General features: G+C 37.5%; 1 protein-coding gene across 2 annotated transcripts in view; it reads left to right on the top strand.

The window, feature by feature from the left end:
• The first annotated feature begins 1251 nt into the window (after positions 1-1251).
• VPS13A (vacuolar protein sorting 13 homolog A) overlaps positions 1252-23028 on the top strand; it is a 280175-nt gene continuing 258398 nt past the window's right edge. The window contains exon 1 of one of the 2 annotated variants that reach the window (XM_024126734.3): positions 1252-1595. In XM_024126734.3, the coding sequence (XP_023982502.1) occupies positions 1496-1595 (100 nt within the window). In that variant the 5' untranslated portion in view covers positions 1252-1495. The remainder of the gene's footprint in view (positions 1596-23028) is intronic. The other variant, XM_024126732.3, reaches the window with a different exon arrangement.

The raw sequence follows: 23028 nt of genomic DNA, 5'->3' as shown, positions 1-23028 counted from the left end.
TTCACGTATTCTGAGGTGGATTTCCAATGTCATTAGCCAAATGCAAGAGTAGCAGGTGGGATGGTGGAGTGGAGTCAGCCAGAAGTAACAGGTTCCATCTGTTTGTGCAGAAAATTAGTTGTGTCACCTTGGACGAATCCCTAGCATTGCAACGTCACTATCTTAAAGACCGAGAGACTGAATTGTGACATAATAAAGGCCCTTCAAATATGAGATTATATAAAAATAATTCATAAACTCATGTAAATATACGATTTTACACTGTATTTGCCAGGCATTCTACTTGTAAAGGAAAACCTTTAAACCTTAAAAAATCTGGATGACTATACACAAAATGCGCTAAAATGATACAAGAATTAATAGAAAGTCATCATTTGCCATGCAGAAAGTAAAAGTTTAAACTACACCCCTACATCTTAAATCCTTAAGAGGGTTATTAGTTATAGTCCTCCAAACTTCACATCCAGCGTCTCTGTGACCTCAGGCCTTTGGCCTTATTTCTATGTAAGACCAAACGCGGGGGTGGGAGTGGGTCTGAAAGCGCTCTAATTTTTGTTTAAGGTCAGCCATTCTGTGTAAGCTCAGGGGTATCTAAGTATTTTTTAGAAGGCGCTCCGCAGCTTCCGGACCGGTTGACTCTCTAAAGGATGAAAGGCGGCTCCGTCTACATAACTTGACCAAAAAAGAGTGTGATCTCCGATGCAGGGAAGGGGGCGTGGAATTACAACCCAGAGTTTACTCTTTACTTTCCTCTCTGGATTTGCAGCCCAGGAAGTTAAGACACCAACCGCGCGTCCTCGCCAAGCGCTCGGAGGACCGGGCGGGGAAGTTACAGGCACCGAGACACTCAGGGGGGTCGGACCCAGGAAGCCGGCAACGCCCGGGCTCTGCCTGTACCTGCGAAACTGTAATAATAAGTGGGCGCTCCCTGGGACCCCCTCGTGACGCCTCCAGCCTAACAGGGAAGAGGCTAGAACCGGACGCCTGGTTTACTTAGGTTTAGGACCTCCCCGCCCGCGTGGGGGCGTGTCTCCTCGGTTAGGGGCGGGGCGTTCCTGGCCCGGAATAACCGCTGCGACCCCTGGCGCCCAGTCGTCGTCTCCACTCCCGGCTCCGGACTGCCGGTGGGGCGGGGTCGTAAAACGCCTGGGAGCTCCCGGTACCCGTCCCGTTGCCAGGCGATGGGGGGAGGAGGAGGGGCTGAGAAGAAAGAGGAGCGGCCCTCGGCCTGACCTGGGAACGCGTAGGAGAGTCGGCCGCGCAGCCGCCCTACCACCCTTCGGGGCCTCGCGCTCCGACCCAACCCTGGAGCCTGAGCTGCGCATGCGTCGCGCGAGCGGCCGCCTCCGCCTCTAGTAGGGCTCGCGGCGGGGCTGAGCGTCAGGACCCGGGGTCGGAGCCGCCCAGGAGCCGGTGAACCGAGTGGTCTCGTCAGAAGGGCGCGGGAGGGCAGGCGCACGAAGAAGGAGCGCCGCGTCCACCGCGGCTGAGAAAAATGGTGTTCGAGTCGGTGGTCGTGGACGTGTTGAACCGGTTCTTGGGGGACTATGTGGTGAACCTGGACAAGTCCCAGCTCAATCTGGGCATCTGGGCAGGTAACGAGACCGCCGCTGCCCCTCAATCTCGCCTCCCTCCCGGGATCCCGTTGCCGGAGCCCGGCCCTGCCTTCGTGGGGCCTCGGGCCCCTCGCTGCCACCTGCCGCCGCCCTCGTTGGGGTCAGATTACATAGAGCCGGGCGGCAGTTGCGGGGCCTCCGCCGGCAAGTTATTTTTTTGCCTGAGGGGAGTGGGGTCTCGGATGCGGGATGAAAAGGGCCCCTTTTTTCCGCTGAGGGGACCCGCAGTGGACTCCAGGGATCTGGAGTTCACATTCCACAGAGGCGCCCTTTTTTGCCTCTCGCGGTCCGGTTTCAGCTGTGCTGGGCGAGGGGCGGCCACGAGACACACCTGGACTTGGTCTGGTCCCTGTCATTTTCCCCCCTTTGGGGTTGTGACGGAGGCCCCGGGCGGCCCACGGAGTGTCGCACGCCGCCTCGCACGTGAAAGCAAGGCGCTGTGACCGAAGACGCCCTCTTCCTTCCTCGCCCAGTCTCCGGGTACCGCTAAACCGTGCTGGTTTCTCGGCTCCCCTTTCCGGCCTCACCACCTGGAGTCCCCCTGGCTCGCCTGGGTTCGGCTGATAACACTGAGCGAAAACTCCTGGGCAGAATTACTCGAACGGTTGGTTGTGTGTTTTCAATTCACGACCTGACCCAGCAGGGTGTCACGCTTGTTAAGTCTTTGGGGTTTTGTGGGTCACAGTGAGTTACTGAATTTTTTAAGAAACTAGGTGCGCTGTGCAGCATCTCAGACCTACAAAAGACGGGAATGAACCTGTCCTTAGGTTGCTGAGATGGTGAAGGACCGACGCTTTACTTTGTGTCCGTTTATTCTGGTGCGCTTCCTTATTTGGAGTTTCATTTTTAGTGCTTCCACTGTTTTTGTATTATACTTTTATCTATTTTAAACACCCATTAGAAATTAGATTCCTTTTATTTATGAAATGCGTCTCCCAGACCAAAGCTAGAGTTAATTTTTGTGTGTGAGTAGTATATTGTTTCGTTTTTTTAAAATTTTACTGTTCTTGAATATGCCCCTGCAGCCTTCTTCTAAAGTACTTATTTATCTTAGTATTTCTCCTTTATGAAATAGTGTACATAGATAATTTAGTTTGATAAAGAAAACCTCTTGTTACTGTTGGCATCTAGTACCTTGATAGAGAGTGGGACTCCAAGAACTAAGGACATAAATGCCAGCTCATCACTCTGACTAGTACCAGAAATTTGCAGATGGTTTAATCTGTGTTGCTTCTAATTTGCAAAATAAAAATGATAAAACTGGTCTCCACCTACCTCATTAGGAAGCCTTGAGAACATTGTGTGGTGCTTTGACCTATAGTGGAAAATGGCTTCTACATTCAAGGTGGAGGTTTGTGTGGAGTGTGATTTATCAACGGATTTGTTCACTTAAAATTTGCATACACTAAATTCACTCTTGTGATGTACAGTTCTGTCAGTCTTGACAAATGCAAGGAGGCAAGTATCCACCACCACAATCTTGATACAGCAAAATTACACGAAGACCTCAAAATTTCCTCTGCTGCCCCTTTGTAGTCTCCCACCCAACCCAGACCCCTTCTCCTGCCAACCCCTGATCTGTTTCCATCCCTACAGTTTTGCCGATTCTAGAGTGCCATATAAACGGAATTATGTGGTATGTAGCTTTTGGGGTCTGATTTCTTAATTTCACTCCTTTCACTTATACAGATGAATTTGAGAGGCATCCATGTGTTGCATGCATCAGTATTTCATTCCTATATTTTTGAGTAATATTTTATTGTATCGATGTCCTGTAAATGTTTATCTGTTCACCAGTTCAGGGACATTTCGGTTGTTGGTGATTATGAATAGAGCTACTATAAACATTCATGTATACGTTTTTGTGTGGACATAAATTTTTATTTCTTTTTGGGATTTCAAGGTTCCATGGTAAGGGAATACTTAATTTATATGAAACTATGGAACTGCTTTTCAAGTGGCTATACCATTTTGCTATCTCACCAGCATTGTATGGGTGTTTAGTTGCTCTACACTCTCACTAGCACTTAGTATTGTCGTTTAAAACCCTTTTTTTTTAGCTTTTCTAATAGGTAAATAGTGGTAAGGCATTGTGGTTTTAATTTGTATTTCCTTAGTGATTAAGGGTGTTGAGCATCTTTTCACGTTATTCCTTGCTGTTTGTATTTTTCTGTTGGTGAAATGTCTGTTCAAATCTTACTCATTTTAAATTGGATTATTTTTCTGTTGAGATTTAATTCACATACCATTAAATTCACCCTTTTAAAATGTACAATTCAGTGTTTTTTAGTATAGCCACAAAATAGTGCAACTGTCACCACTATCTAATTCCGGAACATTTTCAACACTCCAAAAATAAATCTCATACCTATAAACAGTCAGTACAGATTTATCCCCACCCTTCCTCTGGCAACCACTAATCTACTTTCTGTCTTCTGTGGATTTGCCAATTCTGGACATTTCATTTAAATGTAATCACAGGGGCTTCGCTGGTGGCGCAGTGGTTAAGAATCCACTTGCCAGTGCAGGGCACATGGGTTCGATCCCTGGTCCGGGAAGATCCCATATGCCACGGAGCAGCTAAGCCCGTGTGCTACAACTACTGAGCCTGCACGCTAGAGCCCGCGAGCCACAACTACTGAAGCCCGCGCGCCTAGAGCCCGTGCTCTGCAACAAGAGAAGCCACTGCAATGATAAGTCCACGCACCGCAACGAAGAGTAGCCCCTGCTTCCCGCAAGTAGAGAAAGGCCACGCGCAGCAACAAAGACCCAACGCAGCCAAAAATAAATAAATAAAATAAAATAAATAAATAAGTGGAATCACAATATACATGGCCTCTTTTTCTGGCTTCTTTCCCTTAATCTTATATTTTCAAGTTTCGTTTATATTGTAGTGTGTATCAGTATTTCATTCTTTTTTGTGACTAATATTCCATTATATGGATATAACTCATTTTGTTTATCCATTCATCAGTTGATGGACATTTAAGTTATTATTTTTCCTTTTATGAGTAATGCTGCTGTCAACATTCATGTACAAGTTTTTCGTGAGCATATATTTTAAATGCTCTTGGGTATATACCTAGAAGTGGAATTTCTGAGTCATATGGTAACTTTTTTAGACTTTTTTTTTTTTTTTTTTTTTTTTTTTGTGGTACGCGGGCCTCTCACTGTTGTGGCCTCTCCCGTTGCGGAGCACAGGCTCCGGACGCGCAGGCTCAGCCGCCATGGCTCACGGGCCCAGCCGCTCCGCGGCATGTGGGATCTTCCCGGACCGGGGCACGAACCCGTGTCCCCTGCATCGGCAGGCGGATTCTCAACCACTGCGCCACCAGGGAAGCCCCTTTTTAAGACTTTTTAAGGAACTTCCAAACTCTTTTCCAAAGTGTTTTCTTATTGTTGAGTATTGAAATTTCTTTAAATATTATGGATACAAGTCCTTTGTAAGATACGTGATTTAAAAATACTTTCTCCCAGTCTTTTCCAAGTCTGTCTTTTGCAAAATAAAAGTTTAAAATTTTGATCAATTCCAGTTTATCAAAAAATTTTTATGTCATGCTTTTTTAAAATTTAATTTTTATTTTTGGCTGTGTTGGGTCTTCATGGCAGTGCACGGGCTTCTCATCACGGTGGCTTCTCTTGTTGTGGAGCACTGGCTCTGGGCGCATGGGCTTCAGTAGTTGTGGCTCGAAGGCCGTAGAGCACAGGCTCAGTAGTTGTGGCACATGGGCTTAGTTGCTCCACAGCATGTGGAATCTTTCCGGACCAGGGCTCGAACCTCTGTCCTCTGCATTGGCAGGCAGATTCTTAACCACTGCGCCACCAGAGAAGTACCAATGTCATGCTTTTTATGAGTCAGTTGTATCTGTGAAATCTTTTCCTAACCCAAAGTCACAAAGATTTTCTCTTATGTTTTATTCCAGAAGTTTTATAATTTTATATTTTACGTTTTTGTAAATGTAAAATTTCTGATCCATTTTTGTATAAAGTGCAATATAGGTTGAAGGTTGGGGTTCCTTTGTTTGCATGTCTATACAAATGTCCAATTTTTCTAGCACGAGTTGCTTAAAAGAATATCCTTTCTCCATCGAATTATCTTTGAACGTTTGTAAAAAAATCAGTAGACTTTATATTTTGTGGGTTTATTTTTGAACTGTATCTGTTTCAACGATCTGTGTGTCCATCTGTTCACCTATACCATGCTTATCTTGATAACTAACTTTATAGTGTCTTGAAATCAGGTAGTGTGATCCCTCTAATTTTGGTGTTTACCACATTTTAAAAATAATGTGTTAGTGTTTTATGTATCAAAGTTGGTTATATTTTGTTAAATGAAGCTTTGAATAATAGCTAGAATTTTAAAAAATTCTTGGAGAATTTAAAAAGCAATAATGTTTTGATAAACTTAGAGGATTAAAAAACTCTTTGAAAATTTCAATAATAGAAGCTAGATGCTACATAGGAAAAATGTTAAGATGATGGGCTTAATATTTTATGGTCTAATATCAGAAGACTCTATTAGTTTTAAATGTATGGTTTTGCTAGGTTTCTGCGTAATAATCCAGCCAATTTCACTATTGGCATATGAATAGTATGAATTAGTATACAGGAGTTAAATGGATGGTTTCATATCTAATAATGGAAAATTTGTTTCAGAGATGGCTCTTTGGAAATTAGAATTCATTTTTCCCTAGAAACATTGTTATATATGAATGGAGTTTACAAAAACTAATTATAATGCAGCAGAACAGTGCTACTATACTGGGTCCTGTACAGTATGTAGACTGAGTGCCAGAGGCATCTATTTTGTGGAAGGAGAAAGACGAATTGAGTTTTTTCTCAAACTCTTGGCAAATTCTGATGTTGGTGAAGTATACTTTTTATACAGTGTTATTTACACCCCTCCACCCTTCCTGTGTATCATCTATTTAGGGAGGTGGTAGTATTGATACTTCATAGACTTCATCTGAAGTTCGCCCCCCTACTTTGCTAAACCATCTAGCATTTAATATTTCCTTCAAGAGCTAGGCTGCATCAGAATCAGTCATACATGCTTGTTAGAAATACAGATTTTTTTGGAACCACTTCCCAGACATAATAATTCATTTATCTAGAGTAGGACACCAAAAAAGTTATTTTTTAAACAAATGACACAGGGGATTGTGATGTACAACTGGTTGCATTTGAAGACCACTTTCAGGGCAAAAATACTAGAAATTCAGGGGCAGAAGTGATAGTAAGTGTGGCTTGTATGATAGAATTATCATTTGTAACATAGAGCGTACCTCTTAATGTTATAGGTTTCCTTCTCACTTTCTCTTTGTTTGCTCCAGAATTACAGTACTTGGGCAAATTAAAAAATTTTATTAATGCCTGACATCTTTATTTAACATTAGAAACTCAGATTTCATCTTCTTTTTCTTAAACTAACTTGCATATTCTGTTATTGAAATGTTAATCTCTCAGTTTTCTCTCTCTATATAGTCTTATATTCAGTGGCCTCTTAATGCATACCCCCAGTATAACAGTAACTCTATAGGAAGATGAAGATTCAGCCAGGGCACAGTTCCTGATTTTAAGAAGTCATTCTTCTGTGATAGGAATATACTGGGAAACCAAACAAATGATTGTCTAGTGGAATTACCAATTAAATATTGGTTTTTCTTTTATGTTCTTGTTACCGAACCAAATTTCCATCTGCTTGCTGGCATGCAGTAAAGCCAATCTACTGACACCGGATTGTGATAAAAGAAAGTGCAGCCTTTATTGCAGGGTGCTAAGCAAGGAGTCCAGGGCAGCTAGTGCTTAAAAGACCTGAACTCTCCAAAGGCTTTCAGGGAAAGGTTTATAAAGACAGGGTGAGGGAGGGATTTGTGGGGTATGTGAACAGCTCGTGGACATTCTTCTGATTGGTTGGTGGTGAGGTTATTGAGATTCAGCATCATCAACCTGGAGGTTCCAACCAGTCTGGGGTCTCTGTGATTGTGGGCAGCATACAGTTAACTTCTTCCACCTGGTGGGGGTTTCAGTATCTGCAAAACAGCTCAAAGGACATGGCTCAGAATATTATCTATAGCCCTTGAGGAGGAACTAAAAGTCCTTGACTTTGTTAATGGCTAACTATTACTATTTTATCGTGCTTGACTGTTTTCCTTTCTGCATTTTCTCACTTCTCTGATTAAATTTTTTGTTTGACTAAAGTTTTTCTACAGACAAAAGGCAAGCAGAGGACATGGGTGGGTGTCTATTCTGGGAAGGCCTCATAGGGTCCTGCTTGGTTACATTCTAACATACTTTCATAAAACTTTAGAGTTGAAAGGGAACATTTTATTATGACAAGTAGTCAAACATACATCAGTGTTACAAGATTTTACAGTCTATATCCATGTACCCACAATCTAGATTCTACCATTAATTGGATATTAACAGTTTTATTGAGGTATAATTGACATATAGTAAAATGCACATATTTAAAGTCTACAGTTTGATAAATCTTAACATATGTGTTCACCTAGGAAATCATCATCATGATCAAGCTAATGAATATACCCATCATGCCCAAAAGTTTGCTTGCCCACACCCCCAGAGACATCCATTATTACTACTTTTTCTACCATGCATACCTCTATTTCTGGTATGCTGAGAGGTTTTGTTCAAGAATGTGTGTTGGATTTTGTAAAGTGATTTTTCTGCATCTACTGATATGATCATAGGATTTTTCTATGAGCCATAGGATTGCATTGATTTTTGAATGTGGAACAAGGCTTTAATGCCTGGAATTAATCCCACTTCACCATAGTCTTATTATTTTTATACATTGTTGGATTCAATTTTCTGATATTTTATTGAGGATTTTTGCATCTATGTTCATGAAAGATATTGGTCAATAGTTTTTCTTTCTTGTAATATTTTTATCTGCTTTTGGTATTAGGGTAATACTGACCTCATAGATGAGTTAGAAATGTTCCTATGTTATCTGGAAGAGATTGTAAGGAATTAGTGTCATTTTTTCCTTAAATATTTGGTAGAACATTGAAGCCATCTGGGCATTATGCTTTCAGTTTTGAAAGATTATTATTGATTCAGTTTCCTTTATAGATATAGGCCTATTTAGATGATTTTTTCTTGTTTTTGTAGAGTGTATTTTTCAAGGAATTGGTACATTTCATCTAAGTTATAACATTTGTGGGTGTGTTTATAATATTTCTTTACTAACCTTTTAATGTCCGTGGGATCAGTAGTGATGGCCCTTCCTTTCATTTCTGATATTAGTAATTTGTGTCTTTTCTCTTTCTTCTTAGTTACCATGGCTAGAGAGTTACCAGTTTTATTGATCTTTTCAAAGAACCAGCTTTTGGTTTCATTGAAATCTCTATTGATTTTCTGTATTGAATTACATTGACTTCTGCTCTAATTCTTATGATTTCTTTTCTTCTTACTTAGGATTTACTTTGCTCTTCTTTTTCTAGTTTCCTAAGGTGGAAGCTTAGATGATTGGTTTTAGATCTTTCTCCTTTTCTAGTATATGCATTCGATGGTATAAATTTCCCTCTAAGCCCTGCTTTTGCTGCATGTCACAAATTTTGATAAGTCATATTTTCATTTGACTCAAAATATTTTACGAATTTCTTTTGAGACTGCTTCTTTGACTTACACGTTATTTAAAGCTAGTGTTTATTTAATTTTCAGATATTTGGAGATTTTCCAGCTTTCTTCCAGAAATCATTACAATTTCTAGTTTAATTCCATTGTGTTCTGAAAGCAAACTTCGTATGACTTCTGTTCCTTTAGATTTGTTAAGGTATGTTTTATGGCCCAGAGTATGACTTATCTTGGTGAATGTTCTGTGTGAGCTTGAGAAGAATATGTAATCTGCTGCTGTTGGATGAAATGTTCTATAAATTTGTTATATCCCCTTATTTTTAATTTGTCTGTGTCTTTATATTTAGCATTGGTTTCTTGTCTTGCCATTTGTGACAACATGGTTGGACCTTGAGAGTATTTTGTTAACTGAAATAAGTCAGATGGAGACAGACAAATGCTATATTTCACTCATATATGGAGTAAAAAAAACAAACAGGGACTTCCCTGGCGGTCCAGTGGTTAGGACTCCATGCTTCCACTGCAGGGGGCATGGGTTCAATCCCTTGTCAGGGAACTAAGATCCCGCATGCTGTGTGGTGTGGCCAAAAAATTAAAAACAAACAAACAAACAAAACCAAAGTAAATGAAGAAACCAAACCAATCAAAAAACAAATATGTAGATACCGAGAATAGAGTAGTGGTTACTAGAGGGATAGGGGTTGGGGGGAGGGCAAAATGGGTAGAGGGGATCTACTGTATGGTGATGACTAGAAACTAAATTTTTGGTGGTGAGCAAGCTGTCTTTTATACAAAAGTGGAAAAATAATGTGTACATGTGAAACTTATATAGTGTTACAAACCAATGTTACCGCAATAAAAAATAATTTAAAAATAAAGTGAGGGCTTCCCTGGTGGCGCAGTGGTTGAGAGACCGCCTGCCGATGCAGGGCACACGGGTTCGTGCTCCGGTCCGGGAGGGTCCCACATGCCGCGGAGCGGCTGGGCCCGTGAGCCATGGCCGCTGGGCCTGCGCGTCTGGAGCCTGTGCTCCGCAACGGGAGAGGCCACAGCAGTGAGAGGCCCACGTACCGCAAAAAAAAAAATAAATAAATAAATAAAGGAGGTTTTTTGTAGACACCTTGTAGTTGGGTTTGTTTTTTTATCCACGTCTCTTTTTTTTTTGTGGTATGCGGGCCTTCCCCTGCTGTGGCCTCTCCCGTTGCGGAGCACAGGCTCCGCACGCGCAGGCTCAGCGGCCATGGCTCACGGGCCCAGCCGCTCCGCGGCATGTGGGATCCTCCCGGACCGGGGCGCGAACCCGGTTCCCCTGCATCGGCAGGCGGACGCGCAACCACTGCGCCACCAGGGAAGCCCCTCATGTCTCTTTTAATTAGTGTGTTCAGACCATTCACATTTAATTTAAAATGATTATTGATATAGTCGGGTTAATGGATTTATATTTATCATAGTTGTAACTCTTTTTGTTGCACGTCTGTCTTTGCTTTTTAAAATCTCCCCCTCTTTTTCTGCCTTTCTCTGGTTTTAATTGAGCATTTTATATGATTTAATTTTTTTCTTCTCTCCTAGCATATTAATTATACTTCTTTAGTGTTTTTTTTTTCTTTTGTCGTTGCCTTAAAATTGCAGTATACATTTAAAATTTAGAACTAATCTAGGTCCACTTTCAAATAATACTGTCCTGCTTCAGGGATAGTGGAGGTATATTATAACAGTATTCCATTCCATTTCTTCTGCTCCTTCATAACATTGTTATTATTCATTTCATTTATCCATAAACTGTACTCAATGTACTGTTGCTATTATTATTTAGAACAATTTTCCATTAGACCTTTAAGAATAAGGAAAAAAAAGGCTTAATTTTACCTTAATTTATTCCTTCTCTAATGCTTTTGTAGGTCTGAGTTTCTGAACTCTTATCATTTCCTTTCTCTCTGAAAACTTTTAACATTTCTTGCAAGGGAGGTCCACTGGCAACAAATTCTATCACTTTTTGTTTGAGAAAGACTTTATTTCTCCTTCACCCCCATCCCCATTACAGATTGTGGTTAAATACATACAATATGAAATTTATCATAACCATTTTTAAGTGTGCAGTGGCATTAGGTATAGTCTCATTGTTGTGTAACCATCACCACATCCATCTCCGGAACACTTTTTGTCTTGCAAAACTGTAATGCTGTACCCATTAAGCAGTAACTACACATTTTCCCTCCCCTCTGCCTCTGGCAACCACCATTCTATTTTGTGCCTCTATGAATTTGACTATTCTAGGTACCCCATTAAGTGGTATCATGCAATATTTGTTCTTTTGTGTCTGACATATTTCACTTAGCATAATGTCTTCAAGGTTAATCTGTTATAGGATATGTCAGAATTTCATTCATTTTTAAGCGTGAATTATGTCTCATTGTATGTATATACCACATTTTGTTTCTCTATTCATCTGTCAGTGGACACAGTGGTTGTTTCCACAATTTAGCTATTGTAAATAATGCTGCTACAAACATGAGTGTACAAATGTCTCTTTGAGTCCCTGCTTTCAAATATTTTTGGTATATACCCACAAGTGGAATTGCTGGGTCATATGGTAATTAATAGTTTCAGGGACCACGATACTACTTTCCATAGCAGTCACACTGTTTTACATTCCCACCAGTGGTGCACAAGGGTTCCAATTTCTCCGCATCCTCAGAAAGTCATTACTTTGTTTTGTAGATAGTAGCCATACTAATGGATGTGAGGAGCCATCTCATTTTCATTTTGATTTGCGCTTCCATATTGATTAGTGATTTTGAACATCTTTTCTTGTGCTTATTGGTCATTTGTATATCTTCTTTAGAAAAATATGTGTTCAAGATCTTTGGCCATTTTTAATTGGGTTGTTTGGTTTTTTGTTGTTGAGTTGTAGGAGCTCTTTATATATTCTGAATTAGATGTGTGACTTGTAGATATTTCCCATTCCATGTGTTGCCTTTTCAGTGTTGATAGTGTCCTATGATGCACAAAAGTTTTAAATTTTGATGAAGTCCAAATCTTCTATTTTTTGTTGTTGCTTTTGGTGTGTCATGTCCAAGAAATCATTGCCAAATCGAGGTGATGCAACTTTTCACCTATGCTTTCTTTTAAGAATTTTATAGTTTTAGGTCTGACATTTAAGTCTTTGATCCATTTTGAGTTAATGTTTGGATATAGTGTTGAAAAGACAAATTCCAAATTGAATGATCTCAGTAGCCTTGTCAATAATCATTTAACTATATATGTGAGGGTTTATTTCTGGGCTCTCTATTCGATTGGTCTAAGTTTTTGTGTTCCAGCACCATGCTGGATTTTGTTTTGTTTTTATTGAAATAGAGTTGATTTACAATATTGTGTGAGTTTCAGGGGTACAGCATAGTGAGTCATTGTTTTTGCAGATTATATTCTGTTATAGGTTATTACAAGATAGTGGGTATAATTCCCTGTGCTATATAGTAAGTCTTTGTTTGTTATCTATTTTATATATAGCAGTTTGTATATCTTCATCCCATACCCGAAAATTGTCCCTCCTTCTGTCCTTCTCCCCTTTGGTAACCACAAGTTTGTTTTCTACGTCTCTGAACCTGTTTTGTATATACATTCATTTGTATTATTTTTTGGATTCCATATGTAAGTGATATAGTATAATGTTGTCTTTCTCTGACTTTTTTCACTAAGCATAGTATTCTGTAGGTCCATCCTTGTTGCTGCAGATGGCCGTATTTCATTCTTTTTTATGGCTGAGTAATATTCCATTGTGTGTGTGTGTGTGTGTGTGTGTGTGTGTGTGTGTATGTGTGTGTGTGTGTCACATTCTTAATCCAGTCATCTATTGATGGCCATTTGGGTTGCTTCCATGTCTTGGCTATTGTAAATAGTGCTACTATGAACATTGGGGTGCAAGTATCTTTTTTGAATTAGTGTTTTCTTTTTTTCTGGCTCTATACACAGGAGTGGAATTGCTGGATCATATGCTAGTTCTATTTTTAGTTTTTTAAGGGACTTCCATACTGCTTTCCATTGTGGCTGCACCAGTTTACATTCCCACCAACAATGTATGAGGGTTCCCTTTTCTCCATATCCTCTCCAACATTGTTGTTTGTAGACTTTTGATGATAGCCATTCTGACAGGTGTGAAGTGATATCTCATTGTGGTTTTGATTTGCATTTCTCTAATAATTAGCAATATTGAGAATCTTTTCATGTGCCTATTAGCCATCCATATGTTGTCTTTGGGAAAATGTCTGTTTAAGTCTTCCACCCATTTTTTTAAATTGGATTGTTTGTTTTTTTGATACTGAGTTGTATGAGCTGTTTGCATATTTTGGATATTAACCCCTTGTCAGTCACGTCATTTGCAAATACATTCTCCCATTCCATATGTTGTCTTTTTAGCAAGCACCATGTTGTTTTGATCACTGTGCTTTTGTTAGTACATTTCAAAGTCAGGAAATGTGAGACTGCCAAGTTTCTTTTGAAGGTTGTTTTGACTGTTTGTGGGTCCTTTGAGATGCCATATGAATTTTTCTATTTCTGCAAAAAACATTGGGATTTTAATGTGGATTACATTGAATCTGTAGGTTGCTTTGGGTAGTACTGATATCTTAACAATATTGTCTTCCATCTGTGAACATGGAATGTCTTTCCATTTATATGTGTTTTTACTTTATTTCAACAGTGTTTTATAGGTTTGGGGGTATAAATCATTCTCCCTTCCCTCCCACCCCCTCCCCACCATTAAGTTTATTCCTAAGCATTTTATTATTTTTGACACTATTGTAAATTGAATTTTTTTCTTAATTTCCATCTTGAATTGTTCATTGCTAGTGTATAGAAACAACTGATTTTTGTGTTTTGATTTGTACCAAGCAACATGCTGACTCCATTTATTCTAGCAGTTTTTGTGTGTGGAATATTTAAGTTTTTCTTCATATAAGATCATGCTGTCTGTGAACAGAGAGAATTTTACTTCTTCCTTTCCAATGTGGATGCCTTTTATTTATTCTTCTTGCCTAATTGCTCTGGCTGTGACTTTGTATGTTGAATAAAAGTGGCAAAAGTGGGCATCCTTATCTTGTTCCTGATGTTAGAGGAAAAGACTTGTCTTTCACCATTGAGTATGATGTTCATTGTGGGCTTTTCATATATGGCCTTGATATATTGAGGCAGTTTCCTTTAATTCCTAACTTTTTGAGTGTTTTTATCATGAAAGAATGTTGAAATTTTTTTCAATGCATTTTCTTCATCAGTTGAGGTGATCTGTGTTTTTTCCTTCATTCTGTTAATGAGGTGTTATCACATTGATTGAATTTGTATATTGAACCATCTTTCCATTCCTAGAATGTTATACTGAGTAATGGTATATAATTCTTTTAGTGTACCATTGAATTTTGTTTGCTAGTATTCTGTTGAGGATTTTTGCCTCAGTATCCATGCGGGATATTGATCTGTAGTTTTCCTGTGGTATCTTTGTCTAGCTTTGGTATCAGATTAATGCTGGCCTCATATATTGAGTTTGGAAGTATTTCCTTCTCTTCAGTTTTTGGGAAGAATTTGAGGAGTATTGGTGTTCTCTTTTAAATGTTTGGTAGAAGAAACTATCTGATCCTGGGCTTTTGTTGTTGTTGTTGTGGGAAGGTTTTTGATTAATGATGAAATCTCATTACTAATTATATATCTGTTCAGATTATGCATTTCTTCATGATTCATTAGTGGTAGGGTGAGTGTTTCTAGGAATTTATCCATTTTATCTAGGCTATCAAATTTGTTGACATACAACTGTTCATAGTATTCTTACAGTCCTTTTTATTTTTGTAAAATTGGTAGTACTATCCCCTCCTTCATTTCTCATTTTAGTTACAGTCGACTCTTGAACAACGCAGGGGTTAGGGGCATCGAACCCCCACACAGTTGAAAATCTGCATATAACTTTACAATTGACCTTCCATATCTGTGGTTCGCATTCTTGGATTCAGCTATCTATGAATCATGTAGTACTGAAGTACGTACTTATTGGAAAAAAATCCACATGTAAGTGGACCCACAAAATTCAAACCTGTGTTGTTCAAGGGTCAATTGTATTCGACTCCTCTCTTTCTTGGTCAGGCTAGCTAATGATTTATCAATTTTGTTGAACTTTTTTGTTTCTTGTAACAGCTTTTGACTTAAAGTCTGTTTTGTCTAATATCAGTATAGCTATTTATGCTCTCTTGGTTATTATTTGCATGGGAAATCTTTTTTAATCCTTTCACTTTTGAGCTATGTGAGTGGTTTTGAGCTTTTGGTTTCATCAATTTTCTCTTGGTTTTCTGCCCCTTGTTTTGCTTATGTCTGTTCTAAACTTTATTATTTCATTCCTTCTGATAGCTTTGGGTTAGTTAATCTTTTTCTGTTTCTTTAAGATGCAAATTTAGGTTGTTGATTTGGGATTCTTTCTTCCTTTTTAATGTAAACATTTACTGCTATAATTTGTCTCCCAGGACTGCGCTTGCTGCATCTCATAAATTTTGGTATGTTGTTTCCATTTTAATTTTTCTTAAATTGTTTTAAAATTTTTCTTGTGATTTCTTCTTTGATTGCTTGAGTGTGTTAATTTTCATATATTTGTGGATTTTTTAGTTTTCCTTCTGCTGTTGATTTCTGGATTCATTCCACTCATTCCATCAGAAAACATAGCTTATATAATATCAATCTTTTAAAATTTATTTAGATTCTTTTGTTGCCTAACATAGACCTATACTGGAAAATGTTCCCTGTGCACTTGAGGAAATTGTGTATTCTGTTGTTGGGTAAGGGTGTTCTGTATATATTTGTTAAGTTCAATTCATCTATTTTCTTGTTAACCTTTTGTCTGGTTGTTCCATCCATTACTGAAGTTGTGTATTGAAGCCGCCTACTAATACTGTAGAGCTGTCTATTTCTCTCTTCAATTATGTTAGTGTTTGCTTCATATGTTTTTGATTTCTGATGTTTGCTGCATATATGTTTATAACTTTTATACCTTCTTAGTGAATTGACCCTTTTATCATCTTATAATGCCCTTTTTTGTTTCTTGTAACAACTTTTGACTTAAAGTCTGTTTTGTCTAATATCGGTATAGCTATTTCTGCTCTCTTTTGCTTATTATTCGCAAGGGAAATCTTTTTTAATCCTTTCACTTGTGAGCTATATGTGGCCTTAGACCTAACATAGAGGGATCCTGTTTTTGTTTGTTTGTTTTTGTTTTTTTAAATCCCTTCTGTCCATCTGTGTCTTTTTATTGGGAAGTTTAAACTGTTTACACTTAAAGCAATTACTGATAGGGAAGGATTTACTATTGCTGTTTTGTTAATTATTTTATGTCTTTTGACTTTTTGTTTCTCTTTTTTTCTTATTGCTTTCTTTGTGTTCAATTTTTTTGTAGTGATGTGTTTTGATTCCCTTATTTCCTTTTGTATATAGTCTATAGATATTTCCTTTGTGGTTCCACAGGGATTACATATAATATCTTAACGTTATAACAGTATATTTTAAACTGATACTGACTTAAATTCAATTGCATACAGTAACTTTACTCCTTTACAGATTGCCTCCCCATCTTTGTTATTGATGTAAAAAAAAATGACATCTTTATATAGTATGTGTCTAGTAACATAGCTTTATAACTTTTTAATCTTTTTGTCTTTTAAATCCTGTAAAAGAATAAAAAATGGAGTTAAAAAAGTTGAACCGCAATAGTACTGGTTTTTATATTTGCCCATGTATCTTTGTTTATTGGAGAACTTTATATTTTTATATGGCTTCATGTTAGCACCTAGCATCCTTTCTTTTTAACTTGAAGGACTCCCTTTAAAACTTCTTGTAAGGCAGTTCTGCTGGTAATGAACTCCCTCAGCTTTTGTTTATCGGAGAATATCTTAATTTTCCCCTCATTTTTTCTGGATATAATGCTCTTGATTGACAGTTTTTGTTTTAGTTTTAATTCAGCTATTTGAATATATTATTCCCCTGTTTTCTGGCTTGCAGTGTTTCTGCTGAGAAATCTACTGATAATCTTATTGAGGATCCTATGTACATGTCAAGTTGCTTTTCTCTTGTTGCCTTTAATAGTCTCTCTTTGATTATTGTGTTTCTTGTTTGAGATTCTTGAATTTATATATCCATGTCTTTCTTCAAATTTGGGAGGTTTCTGGCTATTATTTCTTCAAATAAGCTCTCCACCCCTTTATCTGTCCTCCTGTGGACTCCCATGATTAATGATATATTGACCCACTTAATGATGTCCCATAAGTCCCTTACCCTCTGTTCACTTTTCTTCTTTTTTTTTTGTTTTTACTCCTAACTGTATATTTTCAAATGACCTGTCTTCAAGTTTGCTGATTCATTCTTTTGCCTGTTCAAGTCTGCTTTTGATTTTCTCTAGTGAGTTTTCAATCCAGTTATTCCTTATATCTCTGTTGGGGTGTGTGTGTGTGTGTGTGTGTGTGTGTGTGTTTTCTACTTTCTTGCAAGACTTGTTGTAGTTGATCTCATGTACATACAACATTGAATAAGTTTAAGGTGTGCAACATGTTGGTTTGATACATTTATATATTGCAGTATGGTTACCACCATAGCTTTAGCTGACACCTCTATCAATTCACATCAATATTGTTTATTTTTTGTGGTGAGAACATTTAAGATTTAGTTTCTCAGCAATTGTTGAAATATATAATACACTATTTTGACTATAGTCACCATGTGCTGCATTAGATCTCCATAACTTAATTATCATAGTTGCAAGTTTGTGTCCTTTAACAACATCTCCCCAATTCTCCCGCATTCCAGTCCCTGGTAGTCACCATCCTACTCTGTTTCTACAAGTTTGGGTTTTTTAGATTCTTCACATATTAACAGTATTAATAAGTGATATCATGTAGTATTTGTCTTTCTCTGATTTATTTCGCTTAGCATAATGCCTTCCAAGTCGATCCATGTTGCTGCAAATGGCAATATTTTATTCTTTTTTATGGCTAGGTATTATTCCATTGTATATATATACCACATCTTCTTAATCTGTTCATCTGTTGATGGACACTTAAGTTGCTTCCATATCTTGGCAATTGTAAATGATGCTGCTATGAACACTGGGGTGCATGTATATTTTCTAATTAGTGTTTTGGGTTTTTTTCAGATATATACCCAAGGAGTGGAATTGCTGGGTCATCTGGTAGTTCTATTTTCCATTTTTTGAGAAACCTTCATACTGTGTTCCACAGTGCCTGCACCAATTTACATTCCCACCAACAGTGTACAAGGGTTCCCTTTCCTCCATATCCTTGCCAACATTTGTTACTTGTCTTCTTTTTGATGATAGCCATTCTGACAGGTGTGATGTGATATCTTATTGTGGTTTTCATTTGCATTTCCTTGATGATTAATGATGTTGAACATGTTTTCATATGCCTGTTGGCCATCTGCTTGTCTTCTTTGGGAAAATGTCTATTCAGTTCTTTTGCCTATTTTTAATCTTTTTTTTTTTTTTTTTTTTTGGTTTGTTTCCTTGTTTGTTTGTTTTGCCACACCATGCAGCATGCAGGATCTTAGTTCCCCAATCAGGGATTGAACCTGGGCCCCATGCAGTGGAAGCATGGAGTCCCAACATCTGGACCACCAAGGAATTCCCCGGGTTTTTTTATTTTGATGTTGAGTTGTATGAGCTGTTAATATATGTTGGATGTTAACTCCTTATCAGTCATTTCATTTATAAATATTTTCTCCCATCCAGTAGGTTATCTTTTTGTTTTGTTGATGGTTTCCTTTGCTTTGCAAAAGCTTTTAAGTTTAATAGGGTTTTTTGTTTGTTTGTTTTGCTTTTGTTTCCTTTGCTTTAGAAGGTGGATCCAAAAAATATTGCTGCAATTTATGTCAAAGAGTGTTCTGCCTATGTTTTCCTCTAGGAATTTGATAGTATCCAGTCTTACATTTAGGTCTTTAATTCATTTTGAGTTTATTTTTGTATATGGTGTTAGAAAATGTTCTAATTTTGTTCTTTTACATGTAGCTGTCCAGTTTTCTTAGCATCACTTGTTGAAGAGACTGTCTTTTCTTCATTGTATATTCTTGTCTTCTTTCTCTTAGATTAATTGACCGTAAGTGTGTGGGTTTATTTCTGGGCTCTCCTCTTACATTGATCAATGTGTCTGTTTTTGTGCCAGTACCAGTACTGTTTTGATTACTGTAGCTTTGTAGTATAGTTTGAAGTCAGGGAGTGTGACTATTCCAGCTCTGTTCTTCTTTCTCAAGATTGTTTTGGCTATTCAAGCTCTTTTGTGTTTCCATGAAAAATGAAAATTATTTGTTGTAGTTCTGTGAAAAATGCCATTGGTATTTTGATAGGGATTGCATTGAATCTGTACTTTGCCTTGGATAGTATGGTTGTTTTAACAGTATTAATTCTTTCAATCCAAGAACATGGTATATCTTTTCATCTGTTTGTCTAATCTTCAGTTTCTTTCATTTGTGTCTTATATAGTCTTCTGAATACAGATATTTTACCTCCTTGGGTAGATATATTCCTAGGTATTTTATTCTTTTTGATGCGATAGTAAATTGGATTGGTTCCTTAATTTCTCTTTGATACTTTGTTGTTAGTGTATAAAATTACAACAGCTTTCTGTATGTTAATTTTGTATCCTACAACTTTACTGGATTCGTTGATGAGCTACAGTAGTTTTCTGGTGGTGTCTTAAAGATTTCCTATGTATAGTACCATGTTATTTGCAAACAGTGACAATTTTACTTCTTCCTTTCCAATTTGGATTCCTTTTATTTCTTTTTCTTCTCTGATTGCTGTGGCTAGGACTTCCAAACCTACATGGCGAGAGTGAATGTCCTTGTCTTGTTCTTGATCTTAGAGGAAATGCTTTCAGCTTTTCAGCATTGAGTATGATGGTAGCTGTGGGTTTGTAATCATATATTACAGACAAAATGGATGTTGAATTTTATCAAAAGTTTTTTCTGCATCTATTGAGATGATCATATGGTTTTTATTCTTCAGTTTGTTGATGTGCTGTATCACACTGATTGTTTTGTGGGTATTGAAAACTCCTTGCATCCCTGGGATAAATCCCACTTGATCATGGTGTATGATCCTCTTAATGTATTGTTGGATTTTGTTTGCTGGTATTTTATTGAGAATTTCTGCATCTGTGGTCATCAGTGATATTGGCCTGTAATTTTCTTTTTTTACGGTATCTTTGGTTTTGGTATCAGGATGATGGTGGCCTCATAGAATGAGTTTCGAAGTGTTCCTTCCTCTGCAATTTTTTGGAGTAGTTTAAGAAGGATAGGTGTTAACTCTTAAGTGTTTGGTAGAATTCACCTGTGGAGCCATCTGGTCCTGGACTTTTGTTTTTTGGGAGCTTTTTAATCACAGTTTCAATTTCAGTACTTGTACTTGGTCTATTCATATTTTCTACTTCTTCCTGGTTCAGTCTTGGGAGATTGTACCTTTCTAAGAATTTGTCCATTTCTTCTAGGTTGTCCATTTTATTGGCATATAGTTGCTTGTAGTAGTCTCTTATGGTCCTTTGTATTTTTCTGGTGTCCGTTGTAACTTCTCCTTTCTCATTTCTAATTTTATTGATTTGAGTCCTCTCTCTTTTTTTCTTGATGAGTCTGGCTAAAGGTTTATCAATTTTGTTTAACTTTTCAAAGAATCAGCTTTTAGTTTTATTGTTCTTTTCTGTTTTCTTGGTCTCTATTTCATTTATTTTTGCTCTGATCTTTATGATTTCTTTCCTTCTGCTAACTCTGAATTCTGTTTGTTCTTTCTCTAGTTGCTTTAGGTGTAAGGTTAAGTTTTTTTAATTGAGATTTTTCCTGTTTCCCGAGGTAAGCTTGCATCGCTATAAACTTCCCTCTTAGAACTGCTTTTGCTGTGTCGCCTAGGTTTTGGATTGTCATTTTCTTTCATTTTCATTTGTCTCTAGGTATTTTTAAATTTCTTCTTTGATTTCTTCAGTGTTCCATTGGTTGTTTAGTAACATACTGATTAGCCCACGTATTTGTGTTTTTTGCAATTTTTTTTCTTTCAGTTGTTTTCTCATCCCATAGAGTTGTGGTTGGAAAAGATGCTTGATATGATTTCAGCTTTCTTAAATTTACTGAGACTTGCTTTGTGGCCCAGCGTGTGATCTATCCTGGAGAATGTTCTATGTGCACTTGAAAAGAATGTGTATTCTGCTGCTTTTGGACCGAATTCTCTATATGTATCAGTTAGGTTCAGGTAGTCTAGTCTGTCATTTAAGTCCAGTGTTACCTTATTGATTTCTGTCTGGATGAACTGTCCATTGATGTACATGCGGGTGTTGAAGTCCCTTACTATTATCATGTTACTGTCGATTCTCCTTTTACGTCTTTTAATATTTGCCTTATATATTTAGGTGGTCTTGTCTTGGGTTCACATATATTTATAATTGTTGTATCTTTTTCTTGGTTTGATCCTTTGATCAGTATATAGCATCCTATTTTGTTTTTTTATAACAATCTTTATTTTAAAGTCGATTTTGTGTGATACAAGTATTGCTAGTCGGGCTTTCTTTGGACTTTCATTTACATGGAATGCCTTTTTTCATCCTCTCACTTTCAGTCGGTGTGTGTCTCTAGATCTGAAGTGAGTCTCTTGTAGACAGCATATATATGGGTTTTGTTTCTGTATCCATTCAGCCAATCTCTGTCTTTTGGTTGGAGCATTTAGTCCCTTTACATTTAAGGTAATTATTGATATGTATGTTCTTATTGTCATTTTGTTAATTGCTTTGAACTTATTTTTGTAGGTTCCCCCCTTTCTCCTCTTGTTCTCTTCTCTTGTGATTTGATGAATATCTTTGTGTTTGGGATTCCTTTCCTTTTTTGTGTGTATATCTATTGTAGATTTTTGGTTTGTGGTTACCATGATGTTTTTGTATAGCAATCTATACAAAGCGTAATAGCCAAAAACTTCCCTAACATGAAAAAGGAAGCACTCACTGAAGTCCAGGAAGTGCAGAGTCCCATACATGATAAACCCAAGGAGGAACACACTGAGACACATATTAGTCAAACTGACAAAAGTTAAAGACAAAGAGAAAATATTAAAAGCAACAAGGGAAAAGCAACACATAAGAAGGAAATCTCCATAAGTTTATCAGCTTATTTTTCAGCAGGAATTCTGCAGGCTAGAAGAGAGTGACACAATATATCCAAAGTGATGAAAGGGTAAAACCTATAATCAAGAATATTCTACCTAGCAAGGCTCTCCTTCTGATTTGATGGAGAGATGAAAAGCTTTACAAACAAGCAAAAGCTAAAAGAGTTCAGCACTACCAAACCAGATTTACAACAAATGTTAAAGGAACTTCTCTAGGTGAAAAAAGAAAAGGCCACAATTCAAAGCAAGAATATTATTAAATGAAAAGGCTCACAGGTAAAAGGCAAACATATAGTTAAGGTAGGAAATCATCCACACACAAAGCTAGTAGGGAGGTTAAAAGACAAAAGTAGCAAAATCATCTATACCCACAATAAGCAGTTAAGGGATACACAAAACAATTAGATATAAAATGTGATATCAAAAACAGTCATTGTGAGAGGAGGAGAGTACAAATGCAAGTTTTTAAAAGTGCATTTGAGATCAGCAACTTAAAACAATTGCATATATATATATAAATAAATATATATATATACACACACACCCATATATATATATATATGTATATATATATATATGATTTTTTTTTTTTTTTTTTTTTTTTTTTTTTTGCTGTACGCGGGCCTCTCACTGCTGGGGCCC

This window comes from Physeter macrocephalus, chromosome 9, assembly GCF_002837175.3.
Source record: "Physeter macrocephalus isolate SW-GA chromosome 9, ASM283717v5, whole genome shotgun sequence".
Taxonomy (NCBI): domain Eukaryota; kingdom Metazoa; phylum Chordata; class Mammalia; order Artiodactyla; family Physeteridae; genus Physeter; species Physeter macrocephalus.
Note: the sequence above shows the minus strand (reverse complement) of the source record. Positions and strands in the feature narration are given on the sequence as shown.